Below are 18,483 nucleotides of genomic sequence, written 5' to 3' on the forward strand. Positions count from 1 at the left end.
AGACGATTATGATAAGGGGGTTAGTTGATAAAAAATAAAACGATGTCCAATATATGGTAAGTATTTTCTTTGTAAATATCCCTCTTCGTCCCTTAATAGTTTCTGCATGAAGGCTATCAATGAAAGTCTTAAGCTTCATACGTAAAAGGGTCAATTCATACCCTTCAAAAATATTTTTACAGTACATATGGTCCTATGTACATAACATACAGTACATGTTTTTGTCATCTGTGTTTGTCATAAATAAATGTTTTTCTATTTCTATTGTATTCTATTTTCCCGCGCTAGTGCGTAAAATAGCACTTTTCGTGCGACGTCAAAAGGGCCATATGTACTGTAAAATGTTGTACGATACACGTGGGAATATGTAATTCGCAACTCGTGTCGATTTAAAACACTCCCTTCGGTCGTGTTTTAATTTATCGCCACTCGTAACGAATTTCCTCTTTTCCGCACTTGTATCGTAAATAACTATTTTACGTTACTAGACTAGACTATAGTTGTGACTATAGTTTACCGTCATTGCGAAACTTTATACTTGTCTGGGAGTTGTCTGGACACAGCCATATAGCCAACCTGTACGGATTATGAAGGTATTGTTTAAGGTTCAACCATATTGAACTTCTTTTTTTATGGCTTGGTTACGAGACCTTCGATCCAAGATCTTACAAGTGACCCTTGCCAGTGAAAAATAGGCAATCAAAGGACAAATATTTAGAAAGTTGCCCATTATGGTCACAATTCAACAGAAATAGGTTGCCAAAGTTGATACAATTGGACGTCTACACAATTAGTTTAGTTTCCTCTATTAGCAATTATTGTTGCTGACTGTACAGATCATACACAACCCAAAAATATAAATATTTTTCGAAACTTGCGCCAAAAATGTTTGACAGTACGTCGAAATGTAGCCAGTACTAAAAGAACTTTAGGGTTGCTATTTATATAATAAGTACGAGTTATTCTAAAATTTTAAATAACTAAAATAACATACCAAACATTTTCATTGTTACAACTTTACAAGTTGAAAATAGATGAATAATAATAACTCAACGAAACAATTTTTGTTTGATAAGTCGAATTTTTATAGTTATGAATCATCAAAATCAATAAAGGAACGCACTCACGACACGATTGACGCGCTTGCTTATTTATAAAACACTGCGGATTTATTTTGAAACTATCTTTTATCTCTTTCACTCTCGCATAGATTCACGGTAAACTAGCGCCAACATACTGTCAGTAGTACCGTTTTAAAAACACGTGCCGCGGAGCGTGTACTCGTATAGGCTGTTTGTGTGTGTGAAAAAAAAAAACGATTGAATGAATCGGCTGCTGACCTTTCGTAACTGTCAAATGCGGAAATTGGTTAATTCCACCGTAAAATCGTAAATACATTTTTCTACAGAAATGTCTAATATTAACATTAATAAGTGACTAAACCGCCGTAGCTGTGAGCAACTGTGATATAAGTAATACGAATAAAGTGCTGTTATGAATAGAGTTTAAATTATTGTTAGTGTGAACGTTTGGGCGTTTTGTTATTTTTCTACTTTATTACGAGTTAAAAATGGAAAAGAACAAGGAATATCACGACCCGGATTACCCGGAGGCCTCGGTGCGGGTGAAGGTGGAGGCTCTCAGCTTGTCAGAGGAGGAAAAAGAAGAGAAGATAAGAAGCATAATTGAGAGGGAGTTTAAAAACGAAATCGATGTTCGTGAGAATGAAGTGATGCTGGCTGATCAGCGGTAAGCGGGTTGTTTGCTGATTTGTTGATAACTTTTGACATGCACTTGATGCACTTATGTTTGTTTTGACGCGCATATGTGCTTATACTTGTATTTGTAAATAACAGGTTGCAAGTTTAAGAGATGCATGTGATTGTAACCATCTGTATTATGATTGGATTTTTAGTTACCTTTCAACCTCTTATTTAGTGAAAAACGTAGAATGCTGATAAAAGTAAGACAAAAATGTTTGCTATACATAGAAAACATTGTTCAAAACACATTCAGAGTTCAGACAGACGTCATGCACTATCTCTGGTGTAAGAAGTATTTTTAAATCAAACTAAAACTGCATGTGCCTTTTCCTTTTTTTTTTATTTTAAACTGCATGTGCTAGGATTTGTACTGATATGTTTCAACCCAATCATGAATCATGGCCAGAAATTGGCCAATTGAACAGTTTTATATCTACAGGGTGGAAAGATCGAGTGTCACATGGATGGCAACTACCTTAAATATTGTAAATAGCACATTTTGTGTAAATGAGACTTTCCTTTGTTTTATTAAACAATAAATTCTGCATTTAAGGATTTATGAAAAATCACTTGCCTCAGTCGGGACTCGAACCGGTCAAATGTGAAACTAAACTAATACAAAATGATATGCTCTCATGTATGTGTTTGAAATTAATTGAAGTTACTGATCATTCATTACATAAATACACCTCATTGTTTAGGTTTGCCACAGTCAAGTTAAAATTAAAACTTGTTTCGCAGCATGGCCACGGCGCGCAGGATGCTGCACCGGCTGCGCTGCGTGCTGGTCTCGCGGTATTATCGTGACAAGAAACTGCAGCTACCTGAAGAGCCTGAGGTAGATAGTGACCAGTATAATACAATACAATACTCTTTATTGCACACCTCACATACTCGTAGTTTACAATAAATGTACAGTAACATAAACAAAGACAATAGAGGTAGCAACAGGCACTCTTATCGCTTAAGACCGATCTCTTCCAGACAACCACTTTTAAGAGAGTATAATGTAAACATTTAAGTTGTCGGGACTTTGATCAGCGTGCACTGAGACCACTCGCATTTTGCATTTGTTTAACATGGACGCCACGCCGACTCCCCAATGGTCGCCGCTTGAGCATGTGTTCAATTTGCACCCTTACAGATTAAAACGCAAGAATCTCGAACATTATCATCATTCTCTTGTCCTTGTCCCATTCATTTGGGGTCGGCGCAGTATGTTTTTTCTCCCATAACTCTGTGTCATACTACAGTACTTTGGCCATGTCTCTAGGCGAGATAACAACTCCATAGAGCGACTGGTCGTACAAGGAAGAGTGGAGGGAACCAGATCGCGCGGCCGGTCACCTATGCGCTGGACTGACCAAATAAATTCGCAGTGGGAAACCGCGTATCTGACTGTGCACGACAGTCTGCCAACAGGGAGAGATGACGGGAGATCGTGCGAAGAGCTGTGTCCGCCTCTACTACCGATGCGGACGTTCTGTCAAGAGCGATACGACAGAGAAGAAGACCTCTCTGTCGACCGTCATCTCATCATTACCTTGCGTTCGTTACATATCATCTCTCACAAAATCCATCCACCTTTTCCTCGGTTTTCCTTTCCTCGTACCGGAGAGATCCACATTCATTCGTAATACCTTTCTCGTCACATGGCTTTCATCCTTCCGCATCACATGCCCGTACCACGCAAGAATCTCCAACATATCGAATATTTCCTTAACAAACTCATAATCTGTTGATTCTAAAATATCTAAATCATAATTTTAAGCTTTTGTCGCCTACTGCTGACGCCAGTTATTTCGCACCTAAACTTATCTCAAATTATGTAAATAATATTTACAAGAAAAATAACTTATTCTATTCCACAGTCGTCATCATCACTACGCAGCGGGCAGCGACGCCTTCACCCCTCCGTGAGGAAGCTCCTCGGTAAAACCACGGCTGATATAGAGGAGATCTTCAGACCGCTGGCCACCAGGAACAAGAGGAGAGATTACTCTGTAAGTTGATGTTTTCTTCTCGTTGTGTGTTAAATTTGGTTTACTCTTTAGTCATTTAATTCTTGGGATTAGTTGCCAAGCAGACCCCAGGCTCCCATGAGCCGTGGCAAAATGCCGGGACAAGGCGAGGAAGAATTACTCTTTTGGTCATTTAATTTTTGGGATTAGCTGTCAAGCGGACCCCAGGCTTCCATGAGCCATGGCAAAATGCCGGGACAAGGTGAGGAAGAATTACTCTTTAGTCATTTAAGTCTTGGGATTAGTTGCCAAGTGGACCCCAGGCTCTCATGAGCCGTGGCAAGATGCCGGGATAAGGCGAGGAGATCTGCCTCCATTCTATCCGCCTAACGATATTTAGGATGACCAACAGGACGGCGTCCGTTGATCGATCCAAGTAGGCCCTTTTGGCTGCCCGATCTTTTGTTTTAGATTTTTTTGACGTGAAACGTAGGTAAACGTCTTTAAAAACCCGTAGTAGAGGTGCCGGATCAAAAACCGATGTAACGAAAAAGTGTTATGGCGCGGCGGCTTATATCTCCGAAACTATAATACCTATAAACATAGTTTTGATCTAGATATATAGAAGAAAGTAGCCATTACTCGGAACAGCCCATGCCGCTGACATAGATGGCGCTGATTCTGCGCTAGACACGACGTATTCGGAGCAAAAATGACCCCTATTTTCAGTGTTCATTTAGCAATGACTCATCAGCCCATTAACCGATTTCGGTAAAATTGATGTCATTTGATAGATCTTATTTTATTTTAATGAAATATGAGTAAAATAAAGCACGCGGAATTATAATAAGCTGTTAAAAAATAGAAATGTGACAGTTTTTACAGAATTTTTATCACTGCTCTTGTTTGAGGCCACCGTGTGCGAAAAAAAGGGCACAAAACTGACGCAAAATACCTGAAATAGTAAGATAAAGCAAAAACGGTTCTTTACATACCACTTTTACCCTATTAAAACATGCTAATCTCCTCAAATAATGCATTAGAATCTACGGCGGCGCGGCGGCGCGAGTTAGTTTGATAGAACGCATAGAACATATGACGGCTGCTTGACAATCTCGAGTTCCTATTGCTAATTACTATCTTAGTTGGGTACTTTCTGATGTACCTATGGGTAAAAAACATATTTTAGAAAAGGTCACTTCTGTGGACAATACTATAAAAGGTAACGACTCTGGTACATAATATATATCCCGTTTTTCTCATTTGAGTCTCAAGTATACTGAAAAAATTTATTCCGCCTGTAAAGGTGCTGCGTAAAAAATAGCTTTTAAATTCCCTTAAATTTGCGATGGCTACAGGAAAGACACAAACGAGTTTGCTATAACGTGTATTACCCGTATAAAATATCTATTCTCGTAATTTTGGGGTGTAATTACAACAAAATAGTACCTAATCGTTACATTCATTACTCCAAAATGAAATGATCATATAATTAAATAGGTGTGACGCTGTAATTAATTGTTTTAAAATTACCCATCAAATTCTGTATTCAAGTTCATTTAGACACAGTGAATCATTATGACCTCAAATAATCTTTACAGCTAAAATTTAAGATATTACTCAAAATAATTATAATACATCAAGCATTCGCGAGATGCGCGACATTTCGGTATGGAAACACAAAGCACAAGAGTCTAACTAAATGCAAAGGCCGAAGGCTGAGCTCTGCGTAGGACCGATTCGAAGGTCCGAAGCGTCCGACAGACGCGCGCCTCCCGTAACTTTTCCAAGTATTTTAAAGTACAAGTGTCTAAATCGCATGATCCAAAGGCTGAAGTCGCGTAGGGCCGAAGGCCCAAAGCATCCAGGATGTCAGTGGTTAAACACAGAACTGACAGCCTGGACGCTTCGGGCCTACGGCCTACGCGGAGCTCGGCCTTCGGCCCACGCACTTAGACACTTACACTATTGTTCTGTGTTTAAGCACTAACATCCTGGACGCCACGGGCCTTCGGCCCTATGCGGAGCTCGGCCTTCGGCCTTCGCATTTAGACACTTGTACTATTGTTCTGTGTTTAAGCACTAACATCCTGGACGCTTCGGGCCTTCGGCCCTACGCGGAGCTCGGCCTTCGGCCTTCGCATTTAGACACTTGTACTATTGTTCTGTGCTAAAGCACTGACATCCTGGACGCTTCGGGCCTTCGGCCCTACGCGGAGCTCGGCCTTCGGCCTTCGCATTAGCTGTCCACACCACGTTTCACGTCAACCATAGCGGCTGTGTCCCTGATACAGCCTTCCTGATTTTTTTTTAAAAGGAAAGTGATGTTAGAAATAATAAATAATTATTACGATTCCCGAGTGTGGCATATCACCGGAACTTAAGTATAAATGAAATGAAAATGAAATGAAATGAAATAATTTATTAATAACAATAGTTACATGTCAGATATTACCATGTTTGGTATTATACATAATTTATACATCAATACATGTTCGCAACACTTTGGCTTATATTAGAATAGGTAGGTTAAAGAATTCTTCATAACTATAAAATACGTGAGTCTCGAGCCACATTTTTAATTTATTCTTAAAGCCCGCGGTGGTAGCTGCTTTTCTTATACTATCAGGCAAGCGATTATACACGCTAGGTCCCACAATATGGATCAATTTCGCTGATTTGGCGAGTCGGTGTGTTTCGACTACCAGCCTATTTTTATGTATGTTACTGCGGAGTACCTTTACATTTAAACCTGGCAATATTTTCTCGCGTGAACACCGCAATCTGATGTATGAACAGACATGGGAGGGGAAGGATCTTAATGTCCCGAAAGAGGTCACGTGCGGGGGCATCCGCTGCCTTGCTGGCCATAGCGCGGACAGCTCTTTTTTGCATGGCGAACACGCGTTTCCAGTCAGCTGCGCGGCCCCACAGTTCCACGCCGTATGTCAGAAGCGAGTGCACTGTGGCAAAGTAGCACTCTCGTACCGCAGGTCTTCCGGCGGTGAGCGTAAGCCTCCGCAGCGCGAAGCACGCGCGCCCCAGCTTGCCGCACAGCTCGTCGATATGCGCTTCCCATGTTAAAGCGTTGTCCAGCTGAAACCCGAGGAGACGTGTGCAGGTCACCTGCTGTATAGGGGCACCGCCCGCACACACTCTCAGGGGTGAGCTGGCGTGGCCGTTCAGTTTGATCGTCATGAAGGACGTCTTTTCCTTATTAAGTGCCAAGCCGTTTGCTCGGAACCACTCGTGCAGCTGATTCATTACGTTATTTAGTGCTCTCTCCAACTCCCGTCCAGATGTCGTGCTTACTACCGCCGTTACGTCGTCGGCGTACATAAAAATTTGAGCGCCTTTTATGGTTTTCGGTAAGTCGTTTAGCAGAATACTGAACAATGTGTTGGAGAGGCACGACCCCTGCGGGACACCCATTAGGTTTTTTACTTCTGAGGACTTGACTTTCCCGCCATCACCGACAACGATTTGGGCTCTCTCGTTCATGAATGACAGTAATAGTCGGGAAGCCGGTCCTCGTATGCCATAGTGGGCGAGTTTGTCGGCAACGAGGGCGTGATCCGCCGTGTCGAAAGCGCGAGACAGGTCGCAGCAGATCACCGCCACGCTGTGTCCCGCTTCGCGATCCAGCATAACGCAGCGCACCACGTCTCGCACCAGGTCAGTGGTAGATCGACCCTGGCGGTAGGCATATTGACTGTCAGTGAATACATTCCTAGGGGACCAGAAATCGAGTAGTCTTTTATTTAATCCTACTTCGAGACACTTACTTGGGCATGGGACTAGAGATATGGGACGGTAAGATTTAATAGCTGACTTCTGGCCTTTACCTTTATCTTAAACCATTTAAATTTAAACCATTTACAAAGAAGTACCATCACGCTCCGCGATTGTTGCGTCATTTAGGGTCAGAATATAGGCCCCCTGCTATATGCTGATCCTATCAGGGGTAGAATATAGTTAGATATTGGTTGTTCAATACTTACGCTATAGAATTTCAAATTTAGCAAGAACCCTAAACGGCATAATAATCTCGTGTGGGGACCGTACCTTCGAAATGTGTGAGAGGTTCCCCTATCGGAACTGACAGTTCAAACATGTCAACGTAATGTGGTCGCTAAATCGCCTCTAACAGTGGTCGTAGTTTACATTGTTATAAGACATGTGTGTTTCCCCAGGCAATGTTACAAGCCCGCAACTACACGATCCCGGCGTCGGGCGCGCGCTCGCTGCGACCCGGGGGCGGGGATGCCCGCGAGGAGCGCGAGGAGCCCGCCGCTCCGCCGCAGCCCCGCCCCACCAGGCCGCCAAGACACATCGAGCCGAGACCCGAGAACGTTCTCACTTTAGACGAGGTTACGAGAAACAAGATGAAACACCGCTATAGGATCATTATTGGTAAGTCTGTATGTCTGTACCTCTTTTGCAAGGACTTTTTGGGTTCTGTTTTGGTACCTATAGTTCGTTTTTTTAGCATTAGAAAGAACTTCAAAGAAGGTAAGCGATCTTGACATGTCTTTTAATTGAAAAACGCTTTTTAAAAATTACTATTACTAACTATTACTTATGAAAGCAGGAGAATATAAATGATCGTATTAGATTCATAATTGTTACATATTTGCCGTAACTTATTTTTAAAATGTGTATTTCAATTAAAAGACACATCAAGATTGTTTACCTTATTTTTAATGCTAAAAAAATGAACTATAGCTGGTCCAGCTGTAGGTAATATGAATGATGTAAACTTATAGGGTCATTGCGTCAGTTCACGGTGCCTGTTTCTGTCCACTTGGCGTAGTTGCCACAAAGAATTGATAGATTACCTTTAACAAAGAGAATTTGAAATAGAGAGTTACTGTTATGGTAAATTATGTAGCTACAGTACATTTACTGCCATCTTTATTCTTTTTCCTTATTCTTTCACTGATATGTGTTAACTTGTTAAATATTAATATTAACGCCTTCTACTCGACAGTAGGCTGAAGGTTATGGCGCCATCGCTCGAATAGATTGCACCATACCTTTGGCCTACAGTCGAGTAGATGGCGTTAATATTAATATTTAACAAGTTAACACGTATCAGTGAAAGAATAAGGATCAAAGTCAAATGGCGTTCTAACAGTTTTAATCTTCTGTCGAAAGATGGCAGTAAATTTACAGTGATTACATCATTTACTTTGACTATCCGCCTCTATAGATTTTAGATTTATATTTATTTATTTCACAATATATGATTACAGTACAAATTACATTAATGTCAATTTATAAGAATCTATATTGTGATCGCCAGAAATAAATTTAAATAATACATACACTATTCTCTTTGACTTTAAGAATCCTTGTTATGTGACTTGCATAAAATACTATTGTAAGACCATCGACTCAAAACTGACTTATTATGTCCAGGAAACACATCAAAATACGCCCCGGCGGCGTCCAGCATGGACCGCTCCACCCACAAGTGGTTGCTGTACGTCCGCGGCCCCACGGGCCGTGACGCGTCCAGGCTGCTGCGCGCCGTGGTCGTGACGCTGCATCACTCGTACGCGCCGCACCACATTGTGCATATAGAGTGAGTTAGAAAACCGGACAAGTGCGAGTCGGACTCGCCCACCGACGGTTCCGTACTTTTTAGTATTAGTTGTTATAGCGGCAACAGAAATACATTCATCTGTGAAAATTTCAACTCCATTTCAATTCTCACGGTTTATGAGATACATACAGACAGACAGACGGACGGACAGTGGAGTCTTAGTAATAGGGTCCCGTTTTTACCCTTTGGGTACGGAACCCTAAAAATCATAAATGTTTATTATTCTACTAACTTCGTATGCGTAGAATTGGTGAATTTTTTACCCACAATTTACTATGAAATTCTTGAGTTTTTCGGAACTTATGTGCGAAATCTCATTTGATATTTACCAGTTGCTTTTCGGTGAAGGAAAACATCGTGAGGAAACCGGACGAATTCCAATAAGGCCTAGTTTCTCCTCTGGGTTGTAAAGTCAGATGGCAATCGCTTTCGTAAAAAACTAGTGCCTACGTCAATTCTTGGGATTAGTTGTCAAGCGGACCCCAGGCTCCCATGAGCCGTGGCAAAAATGCCGGTAACGCGAGGAAGAAGAAGAATTAACTATGAAATTCAGCTACCGTTCTTAATAATAAATATTTGTTATTTTTACTTCTTATTATTATAGCTTTATTTGCGCAGTGCTTTACATTATTTTATGTTAGATTGGTTTCACTTTTGATTGCACTGATCCCTGCTGGGTGAAAGCATCCTCTTTACCCTTTCATTTCTCTCTGTTTTTTGCTGTTTCCATCCAGTTCTTTCCAGCTAGTTGTATGGTGTCGTGTGCCCATCGTTTTTGAGGTTTTCCTCGACCTCTTTTTCCCCTTGGACCTGACCATTCTGTTACCCTTAAGGTCCACGTTACGTCCAAGTAACGTTACTAAACTTATTACTTGCAGTAAACCACCGTACCACATATCGCGGCGCGGCTGGGGCGAATTCCCGGCCAGAGTGGAGCTGCACTTTAAGCTGCCCGACCGGAACCGACCCGCCACCGTGGAACACACTATAAAATTGGACAGACACTATACTGGACTGCAGACACTAGGTAAGTTAAATAAATATTATAGGACATTTTTACACAAATTGACTAAGCCCCACGGTAAGCTATCAAGACTTGTGTTGTGGTTACTCAAACAACGATATATGTAATATATAAATACTTAAATACGTAGAAAACAACCATGACTCAGGAACAAATATCTGTGTTCATCACACAAATGAATGCCCTTAACGCGATTCGAACCCGGGACCATCGGCTTCACAGGCAGGGTCACTACCCACTAGGCCAGACCGGTCGTCAAAAATAAAAATAGTAGTAAAAATTATAATTAAACGTTAAGAGCATGCGCTTCATTCCAGATGTCGCGGGTCTAAACCCGGACCATACCGATGAGGGCGATGTGTTTTTGGGTACATATGTACCAAATATCATTTAACGCATTCACTGCCAGGGGGCGTGGCCTAGGAACAAACTTATATGACGCTGAACGCACATGTGCGTTGGGGGCAGTGAATGTGTTAATATTTACCCGTCTACCGAAATACGGTGAAGAAAGTCATCGTGAGAAAACCGGACAAATACCAATTAATATAAGGCCTAGTTATCTATCTATCTAATGATTTATCTATCTATCTATCTAGTTGACCGTCAGGGTTGGAACGTTAGATTCGATTTTCGTAAATAGTAGTGCCTATCATGCTTAAAACTCGGTTTTCCTAGGATAGCGATGCCGTCATATAGCGACCGTCTTCATACAAAATAATACAGCTAAATATGGATGTCGTATTTCGTATGGAGACGGTCGTTATATTACGGCACCGCTATCCTAGGAAACGAGAGCTTAAGTCACTTCTTGGTATTATTTGCCAAGCGGACGTCAGGCTCCCATGAACCGTGGCAAAAAGCCGAAAAATGATGATGGATTAAATTTGAAACTACTTTTGAAAACCGATTGAATAATACCTTTTTTTTTCGTTCCAGGTGCAGAAACGCTAGTAGACGTCTGGTTATACAGTACTCCGGACATGCTGGAGTGTGAATACAAGGAGGAGCAAGAGGCCCTGCCAGAACCCGCCCCGGTGCCCAAACAGGAACCCGTGGAACCAGAGCCCGAACCACCGGCACCCGACAGCTGGCTGGACTTCTTCACGGAGAACACTAAGCTGGATGTCGATGAGATGATTATTAAACCGGAGAAGAAGCAGGACAACCATATAGGTAAGAGAAGTACAGCTTGTTGACGGCACGACCTAAAGCCAAATGTTTACTTATTTATGTTTTTCCAAATGCCAGCCTAGTTGTTCATAAATTTTACACGGAAATACCTGGTTACGTACAGTGATAATTTATAGACTAAAATAGATGTCATATACGAAAGAAAAATTTACTAAGGCCTCCAGTGCCCAGGGCTGGAATGGAACCAGCGTCCTCTGCTATTGCGGCAGGTGCCTAGACCACTCGGCCATTCATAGATTTTTGACCGGCTGTGTGGACGTATGAACTTTATATTTTGATACTTTCAAACACGTGATTAAAAGCTGTCGGCTGTGGGACATACTAGAGTCGGACCAAGAAAAGTCTGCAGCGGATTTGATAGCCCACGCAGTGTAACTGTTATTTATACGTCATTATTGACGTATAAATAACACTTACACTGATTGGCCGTTGACGTGATTTGACGTTTAAAATGACACGTGCACTGCTTGGGCTATCAAATCCGCTGCAGACTTTTCTTGGTCTGACTCTAGTCACTTGAAAGCTGTCTGATGTGAAATAGTATGAAAAGGGGCTCATATAAGTTCATATTTCTGCCACCACGAGCGAGCTTTTCATACAATTTAGGCTGTGATTTGTTTGTACAACATTATCCTCTGCTTTCAGAAACCCACCTGGACTTAGACAACCACATAGACCAACACATGGACTTGGAACCAAAGGACATTAAACCAGACATTTTCGACCTTGAAAACTCCATCAAAATGGAAAACGACCACGTGGACTGGTCGAACGACAAAACCATAGAAAACCCTTCCGAAACCATACCAAACGAAATACTGAACCAGCCCGCGTCACCCAAGAAACGAATCATGAAATATCTAGACCCGAAAACAGGGAAAATATATTATCTAGAAATGGATAGGAACTTAGATCTAAGCAAAGTGCAAGAAATAGTAATCAACTCTAAAGGGAACATGAAAACGGCGAAATTAAGTCCTGTAAAGCAGAACGGAGTGAAAAAAGTCAAAAAAGGTGTTTCTTTATTGAAGCCAGAAGTTAAAAACTTGATAAATAATAAGGAAAAGCTAAAGAAGAATTTTACACATATACAAAACGATCATTGTTATTTAGGAGTGACGTGGGCGAAGAGTATAACATTCAGTGCTCCGGACAAGGAAGTGTTAGTGAAAAAAGAAAGTAATCTATACGATAGTTTGTGTGCGTGTGTGAGTAGGTTTACCTGTGTGCGCGTGGCGGTGAACTATCTGCTTCGCAAAGTGCCGATAGTGACGGAGCTGGCGAGAGACCCGGACTTTAAGAAGTGCTTCCCGTTTGCAGTGGACAGCGATGAGAGGTTTTGGAAGATGGACTTTGCTAAGCGGAGAAATAAAGAGGTGAGTTTGTTTTGCTATTTTGAGTAAGCTGAGACATGATCGTCTACAAACAGTACAAACTAACTGAAAATTTGAATAACTTATTGCAATGATACAGTCAGCAGCAGAAGTTGCTAAGCAGACGAGGTGTTCAAAATTACCTTGACACGCTCTTATTCTCTTAACTATAAAGTCGCGCAAAAGAGATGATCTTATTTTGAACACCTGGCTGGCTCAGCAACTTCTGCTGCTGACTGTACAACCCCGTTATCAATGTTACAGTTGGTTGAAAGTTCTCGCATGATAATTAGATGATCGCTACGCTACGTATTTATCAGCTCTTATATAAGAAAATTGTATAAAAAGAAGGAAAGAACATTAGAGTCTAACTACTCTAGTTATCATGTGCTACGTGAGTCAAATATGGCGCCCATATGAAATATGTTAGCATTGTTACTTCCAACTTGTGTGGTCCGAATAAAATTATTATGTCCACTTGTGTTTTGTTTTTACACGACTCGGTTATCATTGACTCGGGTAAACTGTTCCACACTTTCACTACACGGTTAGATAGGAAGTGTCGTCTGGGGTTGCTACTACTCTGCGCCCGTGTCCGTTTCGTTTCAGAGAGTGTAATTGAATGTAATTCTAATAAAATAATGATTGTACCTTTCCAGTGGTCAAGAGCAAAGCTAATCAACACAATCCTCACGGAACACTTCCGCACCACCGAACCGATCTGGCGCACCAAGCAAATCCTCATCTTCTCCCGTCTCCACGGATACCAGCCCGTCCGGAAAGACAGCTTCTCCACCGACTACTGGGACAACACGGAGATTAATAGTGACCCGGCCACTATTAGTGTGTTTAACCCGGAGGATTTCAATAAGAGTTTGACGGATACAGTGGATGTTTCGGACGATGAAGATGTTGAGGTGTGTATTACTTTGAAATATTTCTCTTAAATAGCCGGGTCAGTTGAATCGTCATTTTAAACAAACGGCCAGTGTAGACGTGCCTCGCGCACGCCGCCTCGGCCGAGGCACGTCTACACCGGCCGTTTTGTGCACGAGCAGATTGCCTCGCGCCTATGCTCGCTCTGTGTGGACCCGGCTAATTACTATTAAGACATATAATAGGTGAAACCGTTCTTACCATTGAGGAACTAAGCACCATGTTTTCTCAAATAGAGTCGTTCTTTGGGTTCGATTTTGTGGAGCCCAATTGGTTGATTTAGCCCACAAGTCATATGGCAAACGTGTCCCGCCCAGTCCCACTCAGCTTGGAAAGGTTGTCCGGAAGAGATCGCTTTTAGAGATAAGTTGTTACCTAGTCTTAAGCTTGTATTTCGCTTTCTGTGTTTTGTTTTACTTTATGGTGCACAATAATAGTACATTATTGTCGAGGCTCGGAAGTAGCTACTTGCAGGCTGAGGATTCGTTTTAAACGGACGACCTTGGGAGTCCGTTTAATTGAATCCGAAGCCAGCAAGTAGCCTTCCAGCCGAGTCATATATAGTGCTTTTCTCAAAAATGGTGGAAGAAATATAAATATCATAGAAATATTTTACAAAAGCAACGTTGTTACGTATATATTTTCACAGAAGAAAGCCCTTGCCGCCTTTTTATTTTTTTAATAAAAAAATAGAAGTGTATTTTTCTGCCGAAAATACGCCAACCTATTTGAGACAACTAAATAGTCGCGGCACTAATCATCTGTTTGGCTGTTCAAAGGGCCTGTGCCTTCAATTGATATGGCCATTTCAACTTTTTAAAAGTTTGGAACTCGACAAATAATGGAATTTGTATGCGACATTGCAGTCCCAAAATCGAGACTGCAATGTTTTTAACTTTTTAATTTTTAACTGACCATAAACTAAGCGCTTCGCGACCTATTTTTTAGACGGCAAAGTCGAATTTGCCGTCCATTTTTGAGAAAAGAATATTTACTTACTTGGCGGTCATAGAGTTATTTACCCTATCGAAAAGAGTAATACAATGTAGGGGGAGGACTTTTGTTTTTCAAATGTTGGTATGATTCATTTACTTATTTCCAGGTGGTAGGGGAAGTGCCGTCTCGTGTGGGGGTGAAGAAAGAGGAACCGTCGGGCCTCGCCGTGATGCCGGTGGAGACGGAAGAGGACAGACTGCGGTTCCTCTTTCTGGAGCGGACGTGCGCGGACATAGGCGTAGAGTTGAGGAACGAAGACGTCGGCAATGGATACTCATATAGGTGAGTTGAATGGTTCATAATTGGTCATTGTCTAGCCATTTTTCCCATATATCAGTCAATTTGAACATTCCTCACTCGGGAGCTCCAGCTGTGGAAAGAGTTCCCTACCAAGGTTTTTTCGAAGAACTACAGAATGAGTTTCTTCAAAAAAGGGTACAGGTTTTTAAGGCGTCGCCTATGCGCATTTAATACCCCTGGAGTTGTGAGCATCCGTAGACTACGGTGTTTGTTTACTATTCGGCGGGCCGTATGCTTGTTTGCCACCAACGGGGTATTTAAAAAATAGTGATGTTCAATCTTTTTTGTAACGAGAAAAAGTTTTGACGTGAAAAAGTTATCGCGATCGCCAATCCCTTTTTTTAACATTTATTGTTTTTTTTTTCCTTTTTTGCCATTTATTTAGGCTTTGTAAGCCCCAGTGCCAGGGGCCTCGCAATTCACAGATTGAAAAACACTGTCATAAACAAATAAACAAGGAATGCGGTCTCGGTTTGTTAAGAAGGCCCAGTCGGCAACCGAATCTCAAGATCCGGTTCATATATGGATATGTTTTATAAAAGTGCCCGCCAGCTTAGTTATGAACCCAAATGGACTACTAGGTATTTTTTGTGGTAAACATTGTGTTTCTATTCTCAGCGCGGTACACGCCGTCCTCCTGTCAGCGCTGCGGAGCTTCGCCGAGGAGCTGGTCCGCAGCGCGCACGCGGCCGCCGCGCTGCACGCCAGCGCGCCGCCGCCGGACCAGGGGCCCAGCGTATGGACCGGGTATGAACTTTATATTTTCACGTATCTTCTCTTCTTCTTCGTCTTCTTCATTACTGAAGGTCGTGCCTGTCTTGAAATGCCTTCACCGAGGCCTCGATGAGTTGCTTCCATTTCACCCTGTCTTCGGCTTGTCTAAGGGCAGTAGTGACAGTAAGTCCTGTAATGTTCCTTACTTGATCGGACCAACGGGTGGGTGACCGTCCTCTCGGCCTCGTGCCATCCACTTTTCCACAAACAACCAGTTCACGTATCTAAAACCTTTTATTTTATCACCTAATTTCTTTGAGGAATTTTTAGTAGTGGGAGGGAGGGGGAGGGTCTTGACATATACTACGGGGGGTTAACGAGGGGAGGGGGGGGGGGGTAAAAATGGGTCACGTAGGTTATGTTGCCTTAAATTGGTAGCTCCAATTGGACATATTGATCGTATATTTAATTACACAAACGGGTCTACCGCGATATAATTTCATTGTTTTTACCTTTAATTCCGACGTTTCAGCTGAGTTGCACCAGCTGTGGTCACGGAAAGACTGACGTCCCAACAAATGTCAACGGAGATATTAATAAAACACCACTAAACTACCCGAAATTAGTTTATAAAAATGTTCGGGGTAGACAAAGAAATTGCAGCTACCCGTTAAAGTTTAATGTTTATTGTCCACGGCACGACACGCAACACTCACAGTATCCGTACACTGGTCCGAAGATATATCCGCTGGTTTCAACATTTGAATCACTGGTCCCCAAGTAGACGATAATTTGTACCCGTCCTCACGATTGAAACTCAGCTGAAACGTCGGAATTAAAGGTAAAAACAATGAAATTATATCGCGGTAGACCCGTTTGTGTAATTAAATATGTGTACAAAACGCGAGAGTTTAAAGTGTTATATATTGATCGTATATAATAATAATTGCGTTTCTCTAAATTTGTGCACGAGTATGGTTAAAAAACAGACAATAGCCAATGATACATACAAATGTGTATAGGCAATATATGTATGGTTGCAGCTGGGCGTCGGGCACGGCGGTGACGCCGCGCTGCGTGGCTTGCGGCGCGGCTGGGGCGAGGCTCGCGGCGGTGACCGGCCGGGACTGCGGCCAGCCCAGGAAACATACCAACGAACAATTATAATGCTTATTTATACTATACTGAGATTTTTATTTACACCACCGACCTTGTTCCATATAAACGTTTCTAAAAATTACCCCTTAACCCTTTTCCAGGCACAGTACGATTTATCGACCACGTACGCGCCCCTAGAATTTCAACTTTAACATTCCGATTTAAGATTCAAATTAGATTGACTTCCGAGAAATTTGACTTGTCTTCAAATGAATCATCAAAGCTGGATTAATTGGAATATATTTGGATTTTTCGGGAAAACCTTGTAGATTGGTGCGGCCTGGAAAAGGGTTAAACCTTCGGAACCTAGAATATGTGACGTTATCTATGACAAGGAACCTTATTGTCGATGGCATTTACGCCATTATTACGATGCCCCTATAGAAACACAATGCCGCGCGACGCTAGCTGTGCGGCGTAAGCGCCATCGACATCAGTAAGGTCCCTTTTCATAGATAATGACCCATATAGGTATATATGAGATGTTACAAAACACCAAAAGATTTGGTTTTTGACTAGCCGTTACCAACCGTTACTAACAGTTAAAACGCTGAGCCTTAGACTCAGCGCCCACTATCGGCATAGCTCTGCAAGGGATCATGCCAAAGCGTTTTCATGCATGCCGAATGTGCTTGGGAATGCCGAGGCATCCCTCAACGACTCAGGTGTACCAAGGTGCCATAGACATGCCGAGGCGTTCATAACATTTGTAATTTTGTATGGCCACCTGTGTCCATCATCAGATCAGCTCGATGGTAAGTGCGAAAAGGACAGGAAACATCGTTCGCGGTAACGCCTCTGGGACCGCAGAACCAGCTACATGTCACCATATTGACATTGACTGTACTATACAATTAGTAGGACCAATGCCCATACATAATTATGATTTTCTTGTTACAGTTCTACCGGTAGAACCAGGGACAAAAAAAATTGCCCGTGGTACTACCAGTAGGACTACGCAGTAGGACCACGGGCAACAAATGGTAAAAATAAAGCCTTGTGCGCACACTGGCTGCGTGTGCGTGACGTGCACGTGCACGTTGTATTATAATATACAGATCCTTATGAGAGACGGCACACCGCTTCCGTGACGTGTGCGTGCACGGCTCCGACATTTTAGCGCACGTCTACGCAGCCGGTGTGGCCTGGCCTTAAGAATCTTTTATTTGCGATAAACATTACTAGATACATAGATGTTCATGCGATAGGTGGTAGGTTTCATGTACCATTGTTAGTTGCATTGTCACCTAAGTACAGTAGGCCAATAATATGTCACATTCATGTTTTTACAGTATAATTTTTTTTTATTTGTGAGTGACTTCCACTGCTTTAGGTAGTCTAGTAGTATTTCTTTGTACGACCGATGAGAAAAATTGGTCTCATGTAGTGAATTTTCAGAGGTTTTTTTGTTTTATTGTATGGTCAACTCATTTTTTTAGAGTTTTTTTAGTAATAT

At 42.0% G+C, this 18,483-nt stretch overlaps 1 protein-coding gene across 1 annotated transcript; it reads left to right on the forward strand.

Moving 5' to 3' along the window:
- Positions 1 to 1,288: 1,288 nt before the first annotated feature.
- Positions 1,289 to 17,036, forward strand: LOC134802925 (uncharacterized). Its single transcript, XM_063775642.1, has 12 exons — positions 1,289 to 1,749; positions 2,505 to 2,601; positions 3,635 to 3,766; positions 7,918 to 8,137; positions 9,146 to 9,311; positions 10,211 to 10,359; positions 11,296 to 11,532; positions 12,196 to 12,926; positions 13,583 to 13,840; positions 14,962 to 15,137; positions 15,774 to 15,902; positions 16,913 to 17,036. The coding sequence occupies exons 1-12, from the start codon at positions 1,571 to 1,573 to the stop codon at positions 17,034 to 17,036; spliced, it is 2,598 nt and encodes an 865-aa protein (XP_063631712.1). The 5' UTR covers positions 1,289 to 1,570.
- Positions 17,037 to 18,483: the final 1,447 nt, after the last annotated feature.

This window comes from Cydia splendana, chromosome 25, assembly GCF_910591565.1.
Source record: "Cydia splendana chromosome 25, ilCydSple1.2, whole genome shotgun sequence".
NCBI classification, from domain to species: domain Eukaryota; kingdom Metazoa; phylum Arthropoda; class Insecta; order Lepidoptera; family Tortricidae; genus Cydia; species Cydia splendana.